The 14,151-nt window shown below is 55.1% G+C and overlaps 1 protein-coding gene across 1 annotated transcript; it reads left to right on the top strand.

Moving 5' to 3' along the window:
- Positions 1–1,695: 1,695 nt before the first annotated feature.
- Positions 1,696–13,051, top strand: RASAL3 (RAS protein activator like 3). The gene is made up of 17 exons (XM_060006719.1): positions 1,696–2,163; positions 4,579–4,709; positions 4,874–4,952; positions 5,055–5,116; positions 5,481–5,551; positions 6,101–6,227; positions 6,313–6,411; positions 6,869–7,411; positions 7,746–7,890; positions 8,144–8,288; positions 9,180–9,416; positions 9,504–9,705; positions 9,813–9,931; positions 10,857–11,247; positions 11,532–11,689; positions 12,213–12,276; positions 12,382–13,051. The coding sequence occupies exons 1-17, from the start codon at positions 1,773–1,775 to the stop codon at positions 12,523–12,525; spliced, it is 3,108 nt and encodes a 1,035-aa protein (XP_059862702.1). The 5' UTR covers positions 1,696–1,772; the 3' UTR covers positions 12,526–13,051.
- Positions 13,052–14,151: the final 1,100 nt, after the last annotated feature.

Here is a 14,151-nt window from a genome sequence, read left to right on the forward strand (position 1 = left end):
ACCTGTATGTGCAGTGAGTGGACTGAGTGTGGTAAGAATGAGGTGGGCATAGCTAAGGTATGTGCACCCGCAAGAACATGTCCAGCACCAGGAAAAGGATTTTTGACCCTCGCTGAAGACCCTCTTCCTCAGGACAGGTTATAGAATGTTCAAGGCCCAGTGCGAAATGAAAAATGCAGGCCCTGTCCAAAAAGTTAAATCAAGCGCAATGCAGAGCCCTTCTGAGCCCGGTGACTGCACAGGTCACATGCTCGTGAAGGCAGTCCTACCCATCCCACCCTGTGAATTCCGGTCACGCTTGCCTTTGCACAAGCCATCCCTTCTACCTGGCGTGTTCTTCCCATGACCAGCTCCTCCTCATGCTCAGCCCTCCTGGATTTTTCCAGCTCAAAGTGCATCACTTCTGCTCAGCCTCTACTCTGTCTATTTGCTTCCAAGTCTTCACCAGCTAGAAATGTCCTGCCTTCATGTTCAAGATTTGTCTCTCTTGCTGTACTGTGAGCTCCAGGAAGGCAGGAACCCAGTTTATTTTGTTCCTTGTAGCTTTTCCAGTACCCAGCACATAGTAGGCATTCAGGAAACATTTGCTGAATAAACAAAGTGTCCCATTATAAACCTTCTGAAACTGATGTTATCATCTTGTACAAATCAGGAAACCAAGGCTCTGAGAGAGGAAATGACTTGCCTGAGGTCACACAGTGAGAGAAGGACCAGCTGGCACTCAAACCCACTCTGGGGCCAGTGGGCCAGGATTCTACTGACTCTCAAGTTATCTCACTTATTACTCAGAACAGCATGTGGCCACCTCTTTTTTCAAGTAAATACTTATTGTGGTATCATAGAGATATAAGAAAGGGCACCAAAATGTGTGATTAATGAATTTTCACAACAGAACATACCCATGTCATCAACACCCAGCTCAAGAAATAGAACAGGTTAAATTTATATTATGTGAATTTCACCTCAATTTAAAAAAAAAAAAAACCCACCATGATCAGCTACCAGAAGCCTCCGTTGTGCTTCCCCACCTCCCCAGTCTCTGGCCCTTCCAAAGGAAACCAATATCCTGAATTGTTAAACAGAGTTTTGCCTGCTTTGGAACTCCATATAAATGGAAACACACAGCGTTTACTCTTCATTGTTTGGGTTTTTTTGCTCAACATTGTGATTCATCTGAGTTCGATCCTTCTTATTGATACATAATATCCCACTATGTAAAGAGACCACAATTTATTCATTCTACAGTACATGCACACTTGGGTTGTTTTCCGTTTGGCGCTATCATGAATAGCGCTGGTGGGCATGTCTATTGGGTGTATACCTAGCAGTGGAACTGCTGGGTCAGAGGAGAAGGGTGTGGTCAATGTTCATAGGTCACAACAGTTTTCCAGCTTGGATGAATCAGTCTACACTCTGACCAGCAGTGGATGAGAGTTCCAGCATTTAGTCAGCATGTGCCCGTTTTGCAGAGGAGGCCACTGAGTCTCAGAGAGGGGCATGTGCTGCCTCCTGGTCAGTGAGAGATTCTGAGTCCTGCTCTGTCACCTCCTCTCCTCTTGCATCCTGCCCTCACTGTGCCCTCCCAGCTTGGCTGTGGGGTGGGGTGGGACAGACAGGGTCACGTGGAGTTGCGTTCAGCGGGAGGAAGCCAGGCAGGGTGCAGACGGCTGCTGATTCTGGGGCTGCTCAGGAAATCAAGGTAAGAGAGGGAATGCATATGGCCCCCAAGGGGGTTCCCTGGGGGCAGAGCTGAGAGTAGGGAGGGGGCCAAGATGAAGACAACGTGTGGGCAGACACTGGGCAGAATTGTCACCCTATCATCCCCCAGGAGAATCTCTGCCATGGACCCACCTTCGCCGAGCCTGGCCTCCCAAACCCAGCCAGCAGCCCCATCGCCGCTAACCTCCTACCACTGGCACTCAGGAGGTTGTGGGGAGAAGGGGGCTGGAGGGTTCCACTGGGGCCGCCTTGCAGGATGGGGGAGGGCGCTGAGCCACCAGGAGCCCACAGTCAGCAGCCAGCCGGCCCCTCGCTCGCTGTTTCGTCGTGTCCTCTCTGCGTCCCACAAGGAGTCGCGCTCGAGCCGCCTCCGAATATCCAAGACCCTCTGGGGAAGGCATAAGAGCCCACCGCTGGAGTCAGAACCAGAGCCAGAGACCTCAGGTACACGGCTCCCCCACCCAGGCTGGGAGGCCCAGATGCTTGGGTTTTGTCTGCCTCCGGAGCATCAGCCTTACAGACACAGGAAGTTGTGGGGAGTGCAAAAGCCCGACAGGAAGTGGCTGGGGCCCGGCTGGCTGCCCTCTTCTCTCTCTCCCCCTTACCCAGGGCCTGGGCATGGTGGGAGTGGCTAGGGACCTGTGAGCTGGGGGTCCAGCCCTGGGAAGGGACAGGGAATAGACTGATGGTAGCACGGTCCAGATGCCAAATGGCTCTTGGCCCCAGTAGGTCTCTCCTCACATTCAATGGCCCAGGCTTATTCTCTCCTGCCTGGATACCCATCTCTGCTGCCTCCTGCTCTCCTGCCCTCCAGCCTCCATGTCTTAGTTTCTTCACTTCCTTGAGCCTCAGCTTCCCCATAAGTTAAATGGGAATCATGATTCCTACCTTGAAGGATATATTATTTCATTCGTTCATTCATTCATTCAGACAGAGGTCTGTGAGCATTTACTACGTTCTAGGCCTGCCCTGATTTAGACACTGAGGACACAGCAGTGAACAGAACAGACGAAACTGCCTGCCCTGTGGAGCTCATAGTGTAGTGGGCGTGACAGACAGCAAACAAACAAGAAAATGACAGATGGGGCTAAGTGTCACACAGAGGGATCTAGAAGAGTAAAGGATATCATGAGGACTGGAGCTCATGAATGTAACGCTGGTCTAGGACTCAGCACATTTTATGTGATCCGTTAACAAGTGGCGGTCATCATTTATTCCCCCGGTGGTAAAACAATGGGACAGACAGGTAACCTGGGCGGCCTGATCCAGCCCTCCTATCCCGGAAGCTCATCTGATTCTCATCATTCATATTCCCACTTTGCAGAGGCATCCCTTCAGCCCCCTCCACGGTATCAGGTATTGCCCACGCCATAGGATCCAGTGAGAGCTCTCTAACAAGCAGACCGGCTCCTCCCCTACTCAGACACCTCCCATGGCTCCTCATACCTCCAGGATAAAACCCCAGCTCTTCTAACTGACACCCAAAGCCCCGCACTAATCTCTTCCTGAACCTTCCCCTCCAGCCTCCAAGCCCTCCAATCCCTTCTCACCCCTCCCTTTATTTCCCTGGGCCAGGCCATGTGCCACCTCCCAGGCTTTGCTCAAGCCATTCATGCCACGATCTCCTCCATCTTTGTCAAAACCCAATCTGTTATTCAGGACCCATTGCAGGGGACTTCCCTGGTGGTCCAGTGGTTAAGACTCCACGCTTCCACTGCAGGGGGCTCAGGTTCTATCCCTAGCTGGGGAACTAAGATCCCACATGCCACGCAGCATGGCCAAAAAATTAGAGAGAAAAAAAAAAAAAGACCCATTGTAAACTTACTCTCTCTGGGAGGCCTTCCTACTGCACCTCTCCCAACCCTGCCCTTCTTCTGTTCCTTTCTCAAACTTTGAACACTTTTCCCCTTACACTTGTTATTTATGTAAGGAACCAAGGCTGCTGTCCTGTTTTTTAACCTCTTGGACTTGCCCACTGTCTTGCTTAAGAGAAGAATGCTTGTATGTACACGACCCTTGAGTATGGGCTCTGTTAGTGCCAGCCAGGCCTTGGAACAAAGGCTTAGTTTCCTTGAAGGAAACTATGAAAAGGAAAGAAGGAAAATTAGCAAGTAACGTTATTTCCATTTTCAGTGCATTTCTCGCAGTGAGATCAGACCACCACAAGGCTGAACCCTCTCGGAAGATCTGTTGCGACCTTTATCTTTGTTCTTTATTTATCATGCATTTAAAATGAGATGCAGAAGCATTTAACATACTATGTAAATATGGACCTCTTAAAATTAAACTTTCATTGGAAATGCTTTCAATTCAGCAACATCTTAGCTATTTGTTAGTTCTTTGTGTTGTCTTATCAAAGTTTAATTGATACAGTTCCATAGTTGTTGATGTGTTTGTGTGTGTGTTCGATTTGTGTAAAGATGGTACTAAGTCAATTAAAAAAGAGAGAGAGAAGAATGCTTGTATCCGAAGCCCAGCTCAGTGACTCACAAGCTGTGTGACCCTGGGCAAGTCACTCAATTTCTATGTGTTTTCAGTTTCCTCCTTGGTAAAATGGGTGTTTTAATAGCCCATCAAATGGCTTTTGGAGGATTAAATGAGAGGTGTGTGAAGCAGTAAACACAGTACGCGGGGCACATAGTCGGTGGGGCTGTGTCCACCACCCATCACCACCCATGGTTAGTGGGGACAAGGCCCGGAGAGGGGTGGAGGCTTGTCCAACACCTGACATGGCTGCTGGGTGGGTTGGGAAGAGGGGGCACTTAGGAGGCAACCCTTGATGAGCCTTGGTGAGTGGAGAGGTTGTTCTGAGGGAGAAGAAAGGACTCCCACGTCCCCAGCACCTCCTCCTCTACCCAGAGCCTGAGCCGGAGCTGGAGCCCCCTGCCCCACAGATCCCAGAGGCCCCCCCACCCGACGTGCCCATCTGGAACATCGGGGCCTTCACCCTATTTGATGGGAGGCTGGTGCTGCTTGGGGGTGAGGAGGAGGTAAGAGGGGACACCTGGGCAAGGGGAGGGAAGGAGAGGAAGGAAGAGAGACAGAACAGTGGTAACGGCGGGGGATGAGGGGGCATAACAGAAAGGCGTCTGCCTCTCCCTCTGTCTGTCTGCCTGCCTCTCCTTTCTGACCACCCACCCTTTTTGGGGGACAGCGTCCTTGCAGGCCCCGGGTGGGGAGCGCTAGTTCCGAGGGCAGCATCCAGGTGGCCTTGGGGAACCTCAGGGATCCAGGTAAGCTTGAGAGATGGGGGCTGGGGATTTGGGAGCCTCTCAGGGTGGGGCAGAATCCACGACGATCCCACCCCCCCACCTTCCACCCCTGACCACCCACAGATCGGATCTCTGGAAAGACCGAGCCAGAGGCCGCTGGCCCCAACGAGGTCCACAACATTCGGGTAAGTGGCGGGGTGGAGGGGAAAGCAAAGACTTTCCGACCTTCAGAGGTGAAAGGGGGACTCTTCCTGGGTGATCTTAGGCAGGTCACTGACCCTCTCAGGATCATAGTGTCCATATCTGTCAAATGGAGCCAGAAAGAGAAGCTCCTTCTTGGGGCTGTTTATGAAAAGTCCATAGGGAATGTAGGAAAGCATATGATTGGTGCTTTAGAAATGGGAGCTGTTGATTGCCTTTAATATTCCTGCTAATATAGCCTGAGGTTGTGATCCCTCGAGACCAACAGATCTTCCAGGACACCCTGGGGGGAAGGGAGCTGAGGAGGGAACACAGGGTTGTGCCCAGCTGACATCCCCCTCCCCACAGGGGCTGCTCAAGCGGCTGAAAGAGAAGAAAAAGGCCAAATCGGAGCTAGGAGCCAATGCTTCCCAGGATGGGTAAGGGTCTCTGAGGAGCTGGAGGGGCTGGGATCCAACATTGCCCCTCCCCCTCCTCCTGCCTATAATTCTGACTTTCACCAAATATCCCCTGTGGCCCTCTGTGTCCTGCCCCATGTTGGGCAATGCTGGGGCCACTGAAAGACCCTTAGCATTGAGCCAGCCCTCTGTTGAATGGTGGGGGCAGAGTCTGACACAATAACTAAAACTGCAGCTGAGTCAACACCTTGGTCTGGGAGTGTCAGGGAAGGGACACTTGAGCTGAGATCTGAAGGATAGATGGAAGTTAACTAGGCCGAAAGGGTCAGGAAAAGCATTCCAGGCAGAGGGAACAGCAAGTGCAAAGGTCAAGAGGATGGATGAAGTGACAAAAACAAGGCCAGTGTGACTGTGGAGTTCAGAGAGTGAATTAAGTGTCAAAAGGAGGATTCAAGTCCAATTTAGGTTCAAGTCCCTCCTGGCTTCCACTCTTCAGGCTGTAAGGGGTAGTTGGGGTGGGGGAGGGGTAGTGGGTAGGAATGACAGCTTGTTCATGTGCGCCTTCACCAGACCCCCCAGTGCTCTGGGCTCTCGGGAATCGCTGGCCAAGCTTTCGGAACTGGACCTGGGCGCCGAGCGGGACGTGCGGGTCTGGCCACTGCACCCCAGCCTCCTGGAGGAGCCCCACTGCTTCCAGGTACGTGCAGGCAACTCTCCGCCTCGCCTGACCCTTTGGCTGCACCCTTGGTCTCAACCGCACGCTGGATGCCCCTCCTCAACAGGTAACGTGGGCGGGAGGGAGCCGCTGCTTCTCCTGTCGCTCGGCTGCTGAGAGAGACCGCTGGATAGAGGACATCCGTCGCCACTTCCAGCCTAGTCAGGTCGGTAGTGCGCAAGGTCGGACCTGGAGACCCCTCCCACAGCCCGGGCCCCGCCCCTTCCACCCACCCCAAATCCCACTCGCCCCAAAACCTTGCCCCTTGGACACACCTGCCCCCCTACACTTTTGCAGCCACTCCGAGATCCTCCCCCCCAACTTGCATCTATTACCAGCCCTTGCACAGCTCGGATTGTATTCAATCCGAGCCCTATTTGCACCCCAGGCAGTCTCCAAGTCCCCACCCCGCGGCTACTCCTCCATGCCCTAGAGCCCTGATCTCTCCGGGAGAGCCCAGAAAAGCTAGAGGGTTTCCGCATAGCCGTCTTGGGCACCCCCGTGGCCTCACTGTCTTCCCCCAGGGGCCCAGCGACCCCCTGGGAGCACGGGCCCCGTTCTTCACCTCTGGTGTCCGATGTGGAGCACAGACGCCACGCCCCCGCCCCTACTCCGGTCCGCAGGACAACATTGAGCGGGAAGAGACGTGGCTGAGCGTGTGGGTGCACGAAGTGAAGGGGCTGCCCCGGGCGGCGGCGGGGGCGCCGGGAGTGCGCGCGGAGCTGTGGCTGGACGGCGCACTGCTGGCTCGCACAACTCCGAGGGCTGGCCCGGGCCAGCTCTTCTGGGCGGAACGCTTCCACTTTGAGGCGCTGCCGCCCGCGCGTCGCCTGTCGTTGCGGCTACGCGGAGCGGGCCCGGGGGACGCGGTGCTGGGCCGCGTGGCCTTGGCGCTGGAAGAGTTAGGCGTCCCCCGCGCGCCCGCCGCGGGCCTGGAGCGCTGGTTCCCGCTTCTCGGGGCGCCAGCGGGCGCGGCGCTGCGGGCACGAATCCGGGCGCGGCGCCTGCGCGTGCTGCCCTCTGAACGCTACAAGGAGCTGGCTGAGTTCCTCACTTTCCACTACGCGCGCCTCTGCGGGGCGCTCGAGCTCGCGCTGTCCGCTCAGGCCAAGGAAGAGCTGGCGGCTGCCATGGTGCGCGTGCTGCGGGCCACCGGCCGGGCTCAGGTGCGGCGCTGCGACGGGACGAACCCGGGTGCCCAGGGGCTGACCGATCGCGCGCTCCGGGGGGGAGTTGGTGGGGACAATACCAGAGTGGCACTTTCGAGGGGCTGGGCAGCTTGAGGGGCGGGGTCTGAGCTGAGCCTCTGCACTGCGAGGCCCAAGTTTGCGCTTGGAGGGGTGGAGGTTCCGGCCTGTTAAGAGCCCCAGCAGCGAGGGCTGGGCCTGGGCAGCAGCTATGAGGAGTGGGCCTGTGCCCCAGGGGTGAGGGACCCGCCAAGGGCAGGGATTCCCCCTGACTCAGTCTGCGCCCAACGCATCGTAACCCCACTATGCCCAGGCACTGGTGACAGACCTGGGCACCGCGGAGCTGGCACGCAGTGGAGGCCGTGAGGCTCTTCTGTTCCGGGAAAACACATTGGCCACCAAGGCCATCGATGAGTACATGAAGCTGGTAGCACAGGATTACCTCCAAAAGACACTGGGTAAGCAGAGTGGGGCAGGGGTCAGAGGCCTAGCTGAGCCGGCTAGGACACCCCAGGGGAGATCTGAGAATCCTTGAGTAACTTGGATTCTGGTAGTGGGTGGTGCCCTGGGGATGCTCAGATCCTAGAAGGAATCAGGGGTTCCCCAAGATTTTAGGTGCCTCCAGAGTAATTTGGAGATAGAATTGGAGGCTGGGTGCTGTGGGTTGTGGTGGTCATGGGCTGGCCCCTCTCTGGCTGTGCTGGACTGCAGGACAGGTCGTGCGGCGTCTCTGTGCCTCCACTGAGGACTGTGAGGTGAACCCCAGCAAGTGCCCGGCCTCAGAGCTGCCCCAGCACCAGATCAGACTGCGAAACAGCTGCAAGGAGGTCTTTGAGAGCATCATCCACTCTTACGAGTGAGAATCAGGGCCCCAGAACCCGAGCCTAACCCTGCCTCTTAGCCACTGTGCTAACCCTGACTCCCAATTAGGGTTTCCAGATAAAATACACGATGCCCAGTTAAATGTGATACCATATTTGGGACATGCTTACACTAAAAAAAGTGTTCATTTTTAAAATCTGAAATTCAGGTTTAACTGTTTATCCTAAAGTTTTATTTGCTAAATTTGGCAACCCATTCCCAATATCATGCTACCTAACCCCAAGTAACCTGGGACCAAATTCTTTGTCTTCTAAACTACAGGTGACCCCATACCCTAATTCCATGCCACCTGACCCTAAGTCCATGCCACCTGACCCCAATTAACATAGGATCTCACTCCTATGACCTCTGATTCCAGTAATGGCATACCCCCAATTCCATGATCCCTGACCTTAAGTAACACTGTGTCCCAAATCCCATGTAACTGGGATTCCTAGGATTCTAATTCCTTGACCTCTGACCCTAGGTTAACCTGTATGCCTAACCCCATGCCATCTAGGATATCGATCTCATGATTTCTGAACCTAGGTGACCCTGTAACCCCAATCCCATCCTATTTCATGTCATGTCTGGCACCCCAATTTCATGTCCAGTCATAGCTACATCCCAAGCTCATGGCCTCCATCCTCATGTGAACCTGTATCCCCAAATCTAAGATTACTGACTCCAGAAGTCACCACGATAACTACACCACAAACAAACCCTGACCCTAAATGGACCTATAACCCCAAGCATCATTATCCCCAATGTCTTCAATCCTGACCCAGAATGCCGGTGTCTCCTGACACCTGACCGTAGCACTTTGATCATCCATGAACTTTATGCCCATATCCTCCCACTCTGACCATTGTCTTTTCTGCCCCAGCTGGTTCCCAGCAGAGCTGGGCACTGTGTTCTCAGGCTGGCGAGAAGCATGCAAGGCACGTGGCTCTGAGGCACTGGGGTACCGACTAGTGTGTGCCTCTCTCTTCCTGCGGCTCCTGTGTCCTGCCATTCTTTCACCCAGCCTCTTTGGCCTAGCGCCAGAGCACCCGGCACCTGGCCCAGCCCGCACCCTCACGCTGATCGCCAAGGTCATCCAGAACCTCGCCAACCATGCTCCGTAAGTCCTGGGAGGCTGGGAGGCCATGCTGGGGCCGTGGGGGTAGCAGATGCCTGACCTGACCCACCCAGTTGGGCCTCGATCTAGGTTTGGTGAGAAGGAGGCCTACATGAGCTTCATGAATAGCTTCCTGGAGGATCATGGACCTGCCATGCAACGCTTCCTGGACCAGGTGGCCATGGTGGATGTGCACACAGCACCCAGTGGTTACCAGGGCAGCAGTGACCTGGCCCTCCAGCTGGCAGTCCTGCATGCCCAGCTTTGTACCATCTTTGCTGAACTTGACCAGGTGTGGCCTGAGCCCAAAGCCCAGAATATGAGGTAGGGAGGCAAGAGAGTAGGGAGCCTCTGGTCCTGGAGAGCTTGCTCAGCATCCTCCCTGCATTGCTTTACCAGGCAACCCGTGACAGCCTGGAACCACTGCCCACCATCCTGAGTGCCATCGAGGAGGGCCGACCTGTACCTGTGTCTGTGCCAATGCGTCTCGCACCACCTCCAGCCCAGGTCCATTCCAGGTAACCTACCTGCCTCAAGTCTGATCCAGTTCTGATGGGTAGGAGCAGGGGAAGGGCCAAAGGCATCACAGGGTCAAACTGTGGTCAGAGATGAAGATAGGATCATGTCAGGGGTCAGAGACAACAGGGTCATGTTGGGGTCAGTGTCAGAAGCAGTGTAGGATGGAGGTCAGAGGCTGGAGACAGGATCATCTCAGGGGTCAGGGAGAGGCTCACAGTACAGTCAGAGGGCGGGCACAGGGTCAGATTGGAATCTGAGGTGGGGATTAAGCATTGCAGAGATCAGGGAGAGGTCACGTCTGGGGTCAGAGAGAAAGTGACATTGTGGTCAGCAATGAGGGGCAGGTTTCAGTGAGAGGTTGTGGATAGGGTCAAATCAGGGGTCAGAGTGGGTCAGATGGATGTTGAGACACATCATCAAGGGTCAGGGACAGGTTCATATTGCAAACAGGTCGGGCCCAGGGTCAGATGGGGTCAAGGGTTATGGGCAGAGTCATTTTGGAGGTCAGAAGTCAGGGACTATGTTCTTTCAGGAGGCTGAGACAGGGTGAGTTTAAGGTCAGAGGCTGGGAACAAGACGGAGTCAGATTGGGAAGGAAGAGGGTACAGTTGTGAGCAGAGGCCAAGCTCAGGCAAACTGGAAGCAGAGGTTACAGAGAGGTTCAAGCCAAGGGTAACACTGTGTCAGAGTTCAGGGACAAGGCTAGAAAGAAATCAGAGGTTAGATTGACGTTGTGTCAAAGGTCATAGAAGGGAGAGTATTGTCAGAAGTCCAGGACAGGATCAGAAGTCAAAATGTGATCCCTTCAGCAATAGGGTCACATAGAAGTAAAAGATCAGGGGCGGGGTTATTTCTGGTCAGAGGTAGAGATGCAGTCCGCTCAGGAACCGGTGGAGCGTCTGAGCTCCCCCATCCCACCCCCAGCATCTCTGCAGGAGAGAAGCCTGGCTTTCTGGCCCCCCGAGACCTCCCCAAGCATACCCCTCTCATCTCCAAGAGCCAGTCCCTGCGCAGCGTTCACGGCGCAGGTAGTTGGGCCCGGCCACGGCCGGACGAGGAGCAGCCCCCGCGGCTGCCTCGGCCGGTGCAGCGCACGCAGAGCGTCCCGGCTGGCCGCCCCGCTCGCCACCGCCCGTCTGCAGGGCCGCGGCCGCGACCCAAAGGCTCCCTACGCACGGGACCCGTGCCCCGCGGCCGGCCCTGGACCGGAACCTCAGCATCGCTGCCTCGGAAGCCGTCGGTTCCCTGGCAGCGCCAGCTGGACCAGCCACGGGACAGAGACCAACCGCTGGGCACCCACCGACCCATGGGCAAGGTGAGGTACAGCCCAGGTCCGCCCGCACACAGAGTGGGGAGACAGGATTGGAAAAAGACTGAAAGATGGGCAGGTCTCGGTTCAAATACCGAGCTTGCTGTGCTGTGTGACCCAGGCATAACCCAACCCTCTCTGAGCCTCAGTTTCCTCTTCTGTACAATTAGGGCACCGTTCCCCAATAGGCAGGGCGGTGAGGAGGCAGAGCACAGGGTACAGGGAGGTCAGGGTCCTTGGGGAGAAGGGGCGGGACGATGGCTCAGGTTACAGCTGCTCCCTCCCCACAGATGACGGAGCTGCAGTGCGAGGTGGCCGCCCTGCGCCAGGATCAGAAGGCGCTGTCCGGCCTCGTGGAGTCACTCGGCACCCACATCCGGGCCTTGAGCGAGCAGCAGGAGCAGCTTCGGAGCCAGCTTCAGAACCTGGCTACCAGGCTCCAAGAAGGGTAAGCCCCGCCCTTCCCACTAGCTCCGCCCCCAGGTGGGCTTTCTATTAAAGAGATCGGCTCAGGCCCCGCCTCCCAGTCAGTCCCTCCCAAATCATGCCTGTCACGGCCACGCCCCCTCTGCAAGACCCGCCCCAACACACCTAAGACCCGCCTCTTGAGCTCCACCAGCCCCAAGTCCCTGGGAGGGCCTCTCGTCCAGTCCCTCAGTCAGCTTCTCCCACACAGATTGGGACAGACCCACTATCTCTTAGTCTGGGCATTCCCCCATCCCTCTCATGACCCAGCTCAGGACTAGCCAAGACCCGCCTCCAACGGTTGGTTGGTTTGTCCTTTCATCCCATTACGGTCCAGGCTCTAATTCAGCAGCCCCTTCTTCAGACTGATCTAGGCCCCATCCCCCAGCCTGGATAAACCCCGCCTCCATTCCAAGCTTCGCCCCCGAGCCCCTGACTCTCCTACCAAGAGCTGGAGGGATGTTCCTCAGCCTCTGACGCTTTCCCTTTGCCCCTGATCCCCACAGGACCGCGAAGTTGGATCCAGAGCGCGATCCTCCAACCAATGAGGACCACAGGCTGAAAAGTCTGGTGAGACCCCTGCCCGAGCCCTGGGGCCTATCTGGGCTGGGTAAGGGAACAAGAGTTGGGCGCAACCCTCCCCCGGCTCTGAGTCCACTGCCGCTGCCTCCCCAGGAGTGCCGCCTGGCCGAGATAGAGAGTACTCAGGCCCAGCTGAGGGAGACCATTCAGAGCCTGCAGCTTCTTCCCAGGACATCGGGGTCCCAGAGCCAGCCCCTGCCCCTCAAAGCACCCTGCATCAACGGAGACACCACTTGAGCTGCCCACTCGGCCCTACGTGTTCTGGGAGCAGAGAGAAAGCGGTCTTAGGGGCCTTTCCAACCCCTGCCTCAAACCCACGTGGCCTGCAGTATGGAGTGGAGCTGTAGGTGCCAACCAGTCTGGCACTATCAGGTTGCCCAGTAAAATCTTGATTTCAGTAAAAAATTGATGGGGTTTTTTTGCGCCTAAGTGTTGCCAATCAGAAAGCAACCCCCCCCCCCATTCAGCTCTCCCAAACTCTCCCCTAACTGGAGGTCTCAGGGGAGGGGGGTGATATAGGGAGAGTCTCACCAGCTGTGTGACCTTAGGCCCTCACTCTCTCAGAGCCTTGATTTCCTCATTTGTAAAATGGATCTAAAGTCCCTTACACAGTAGAAGACCCATAGTTTAAAGTGTTCAGTAAAAGGTATTTGTCATTGTTAGGGGCAGCACTTGCTTCTCAGTGAAGCCCAGATCCCACCTCTACTAATTCCCAGATCCCAGACGAGAGCATCTCCCTAGGACCCCAAATCCCACACCGGCTCCCTCATGCAGTGAGGGCGTGGGTCTGGGAGGCAAATGAAGGAAGGGGTGGGTAGGTGTGGAGATGGTTAAGCTCTGCGAGTGGTCACTGGGAAAATGAGTGGACATTTGAATAATGGGTGGGTGGATGGGTGAGGGATAGGGTGGGTAGGACAAAAGGCAGATGAATAGGTTAGCATTTGCTGGATGTTTGCCCTGGTAGGTGATTAGTTGAGTACGTGGTTAGCTGGGATGGGTATGTCTGCCTAGAAAAGGTCTGGATGGTAATAGGAAATAAACTTTTGAAATAATTAAGTGGTTATATGTATTGCATGTACACTTGTTGAGGTCTCCTGAGACTCTTGAGTTGAGCAGTGGGGAAACAATAATATACTAGATAGACAGGCTCCTGTTCTCACGGAACTTACCCTCTACTGGAGAAGACAAACAAACATGCAATTGATGGTTGGGTGAATGGGTGACTGGGTGACTGGGTGAAAGGATTATGTGTAGAGATGGGTGGATGCTTGCTTGGTTGTTTGGATAAGTATGTATTTACTTGGGTGGTGGATGGATGAGTATGTAGATGGGAGGTTAATGGTTGGTTTGAGTGGGTATTTGGATGGAGGGATGGATGGATTGACAGGTGGTTGGAGGAGTGGGTGGATAGGTGGTTGGTTAGTTGACTGGTTGGGTAGATGAGTGGTTGATCCACTGAATGTGTGGATGAATGGGTGGGGAGATGGATGGGTGGTTGGACATGTGGATGGGTGGTGGGTGGGCGAAGCAGCAGTCCTATTATGTGCGCATTATAGGGTAGTCCTAGTGACTGTGAACCTGGGGGTTGGGTGGAGAAGGGGGTCTTACACTGGGGACCTAGGGCAGCTCTAGGGGCATGGAGGTACTGAAGTTCACTGTGCATAATGAGGAAGTAGGGAATGAGCTTGTGGTTGGAACGTAGCTGATTGGGAGCAGGGGACTGAAGGCTAAGGATTCGCCATGTGGAGTCCTCAATAATGACCTATGAATGACCCACGGGGGAACTTCCCTGCCCCCTCCCCACTCTTCTGGTGCTATTAGCAGTCCTAGCATTGGAAGAACCAGTGGGGTGATGAAGTGCCA

This window comes from Delphinus delphis, chromosome 3 (assembly GCF_949987515.2).
Source record: "Delphinus delphis chromosome 3, mDelDel1.2, whole genome shotgun sequence".
NCBI classification, from domain to species: domain Eukaryota; kingdom Metazoa; phylum Chordata; class Mammalia; order Artiodactyla; family Delphinidae; genus Delphinus; species Delphinus delphis.

What these genes read in the sequence shown, in the direction of transcription:
- RASAL3 (XM_060006719.1), top strand. Translation starts at nt 1,773, where the DNA reads ATGAAGACAACGTGTGGGCAGACACTGGGCAGAATTGTCACCCTATCA. An exon ending in GCCAATGCTTCCCAGGATGG is followed by an intron (nt 5,552 to 6,100) that starts GTAAGGGTCTCT and finishes CGCCTTCACCAG; the next exon opens with ACCCCCCAGTGCTCTGGGCT. An exon ending in GCCACTTCCAGCCTAGTCAG is followed by an intron (nt 6,412 to 6,868) that starts GTCGGTAGTGCG and finishes TCCGGTCCGCAG; the next exon opens with GACAACATTGAGCGGGAAGA.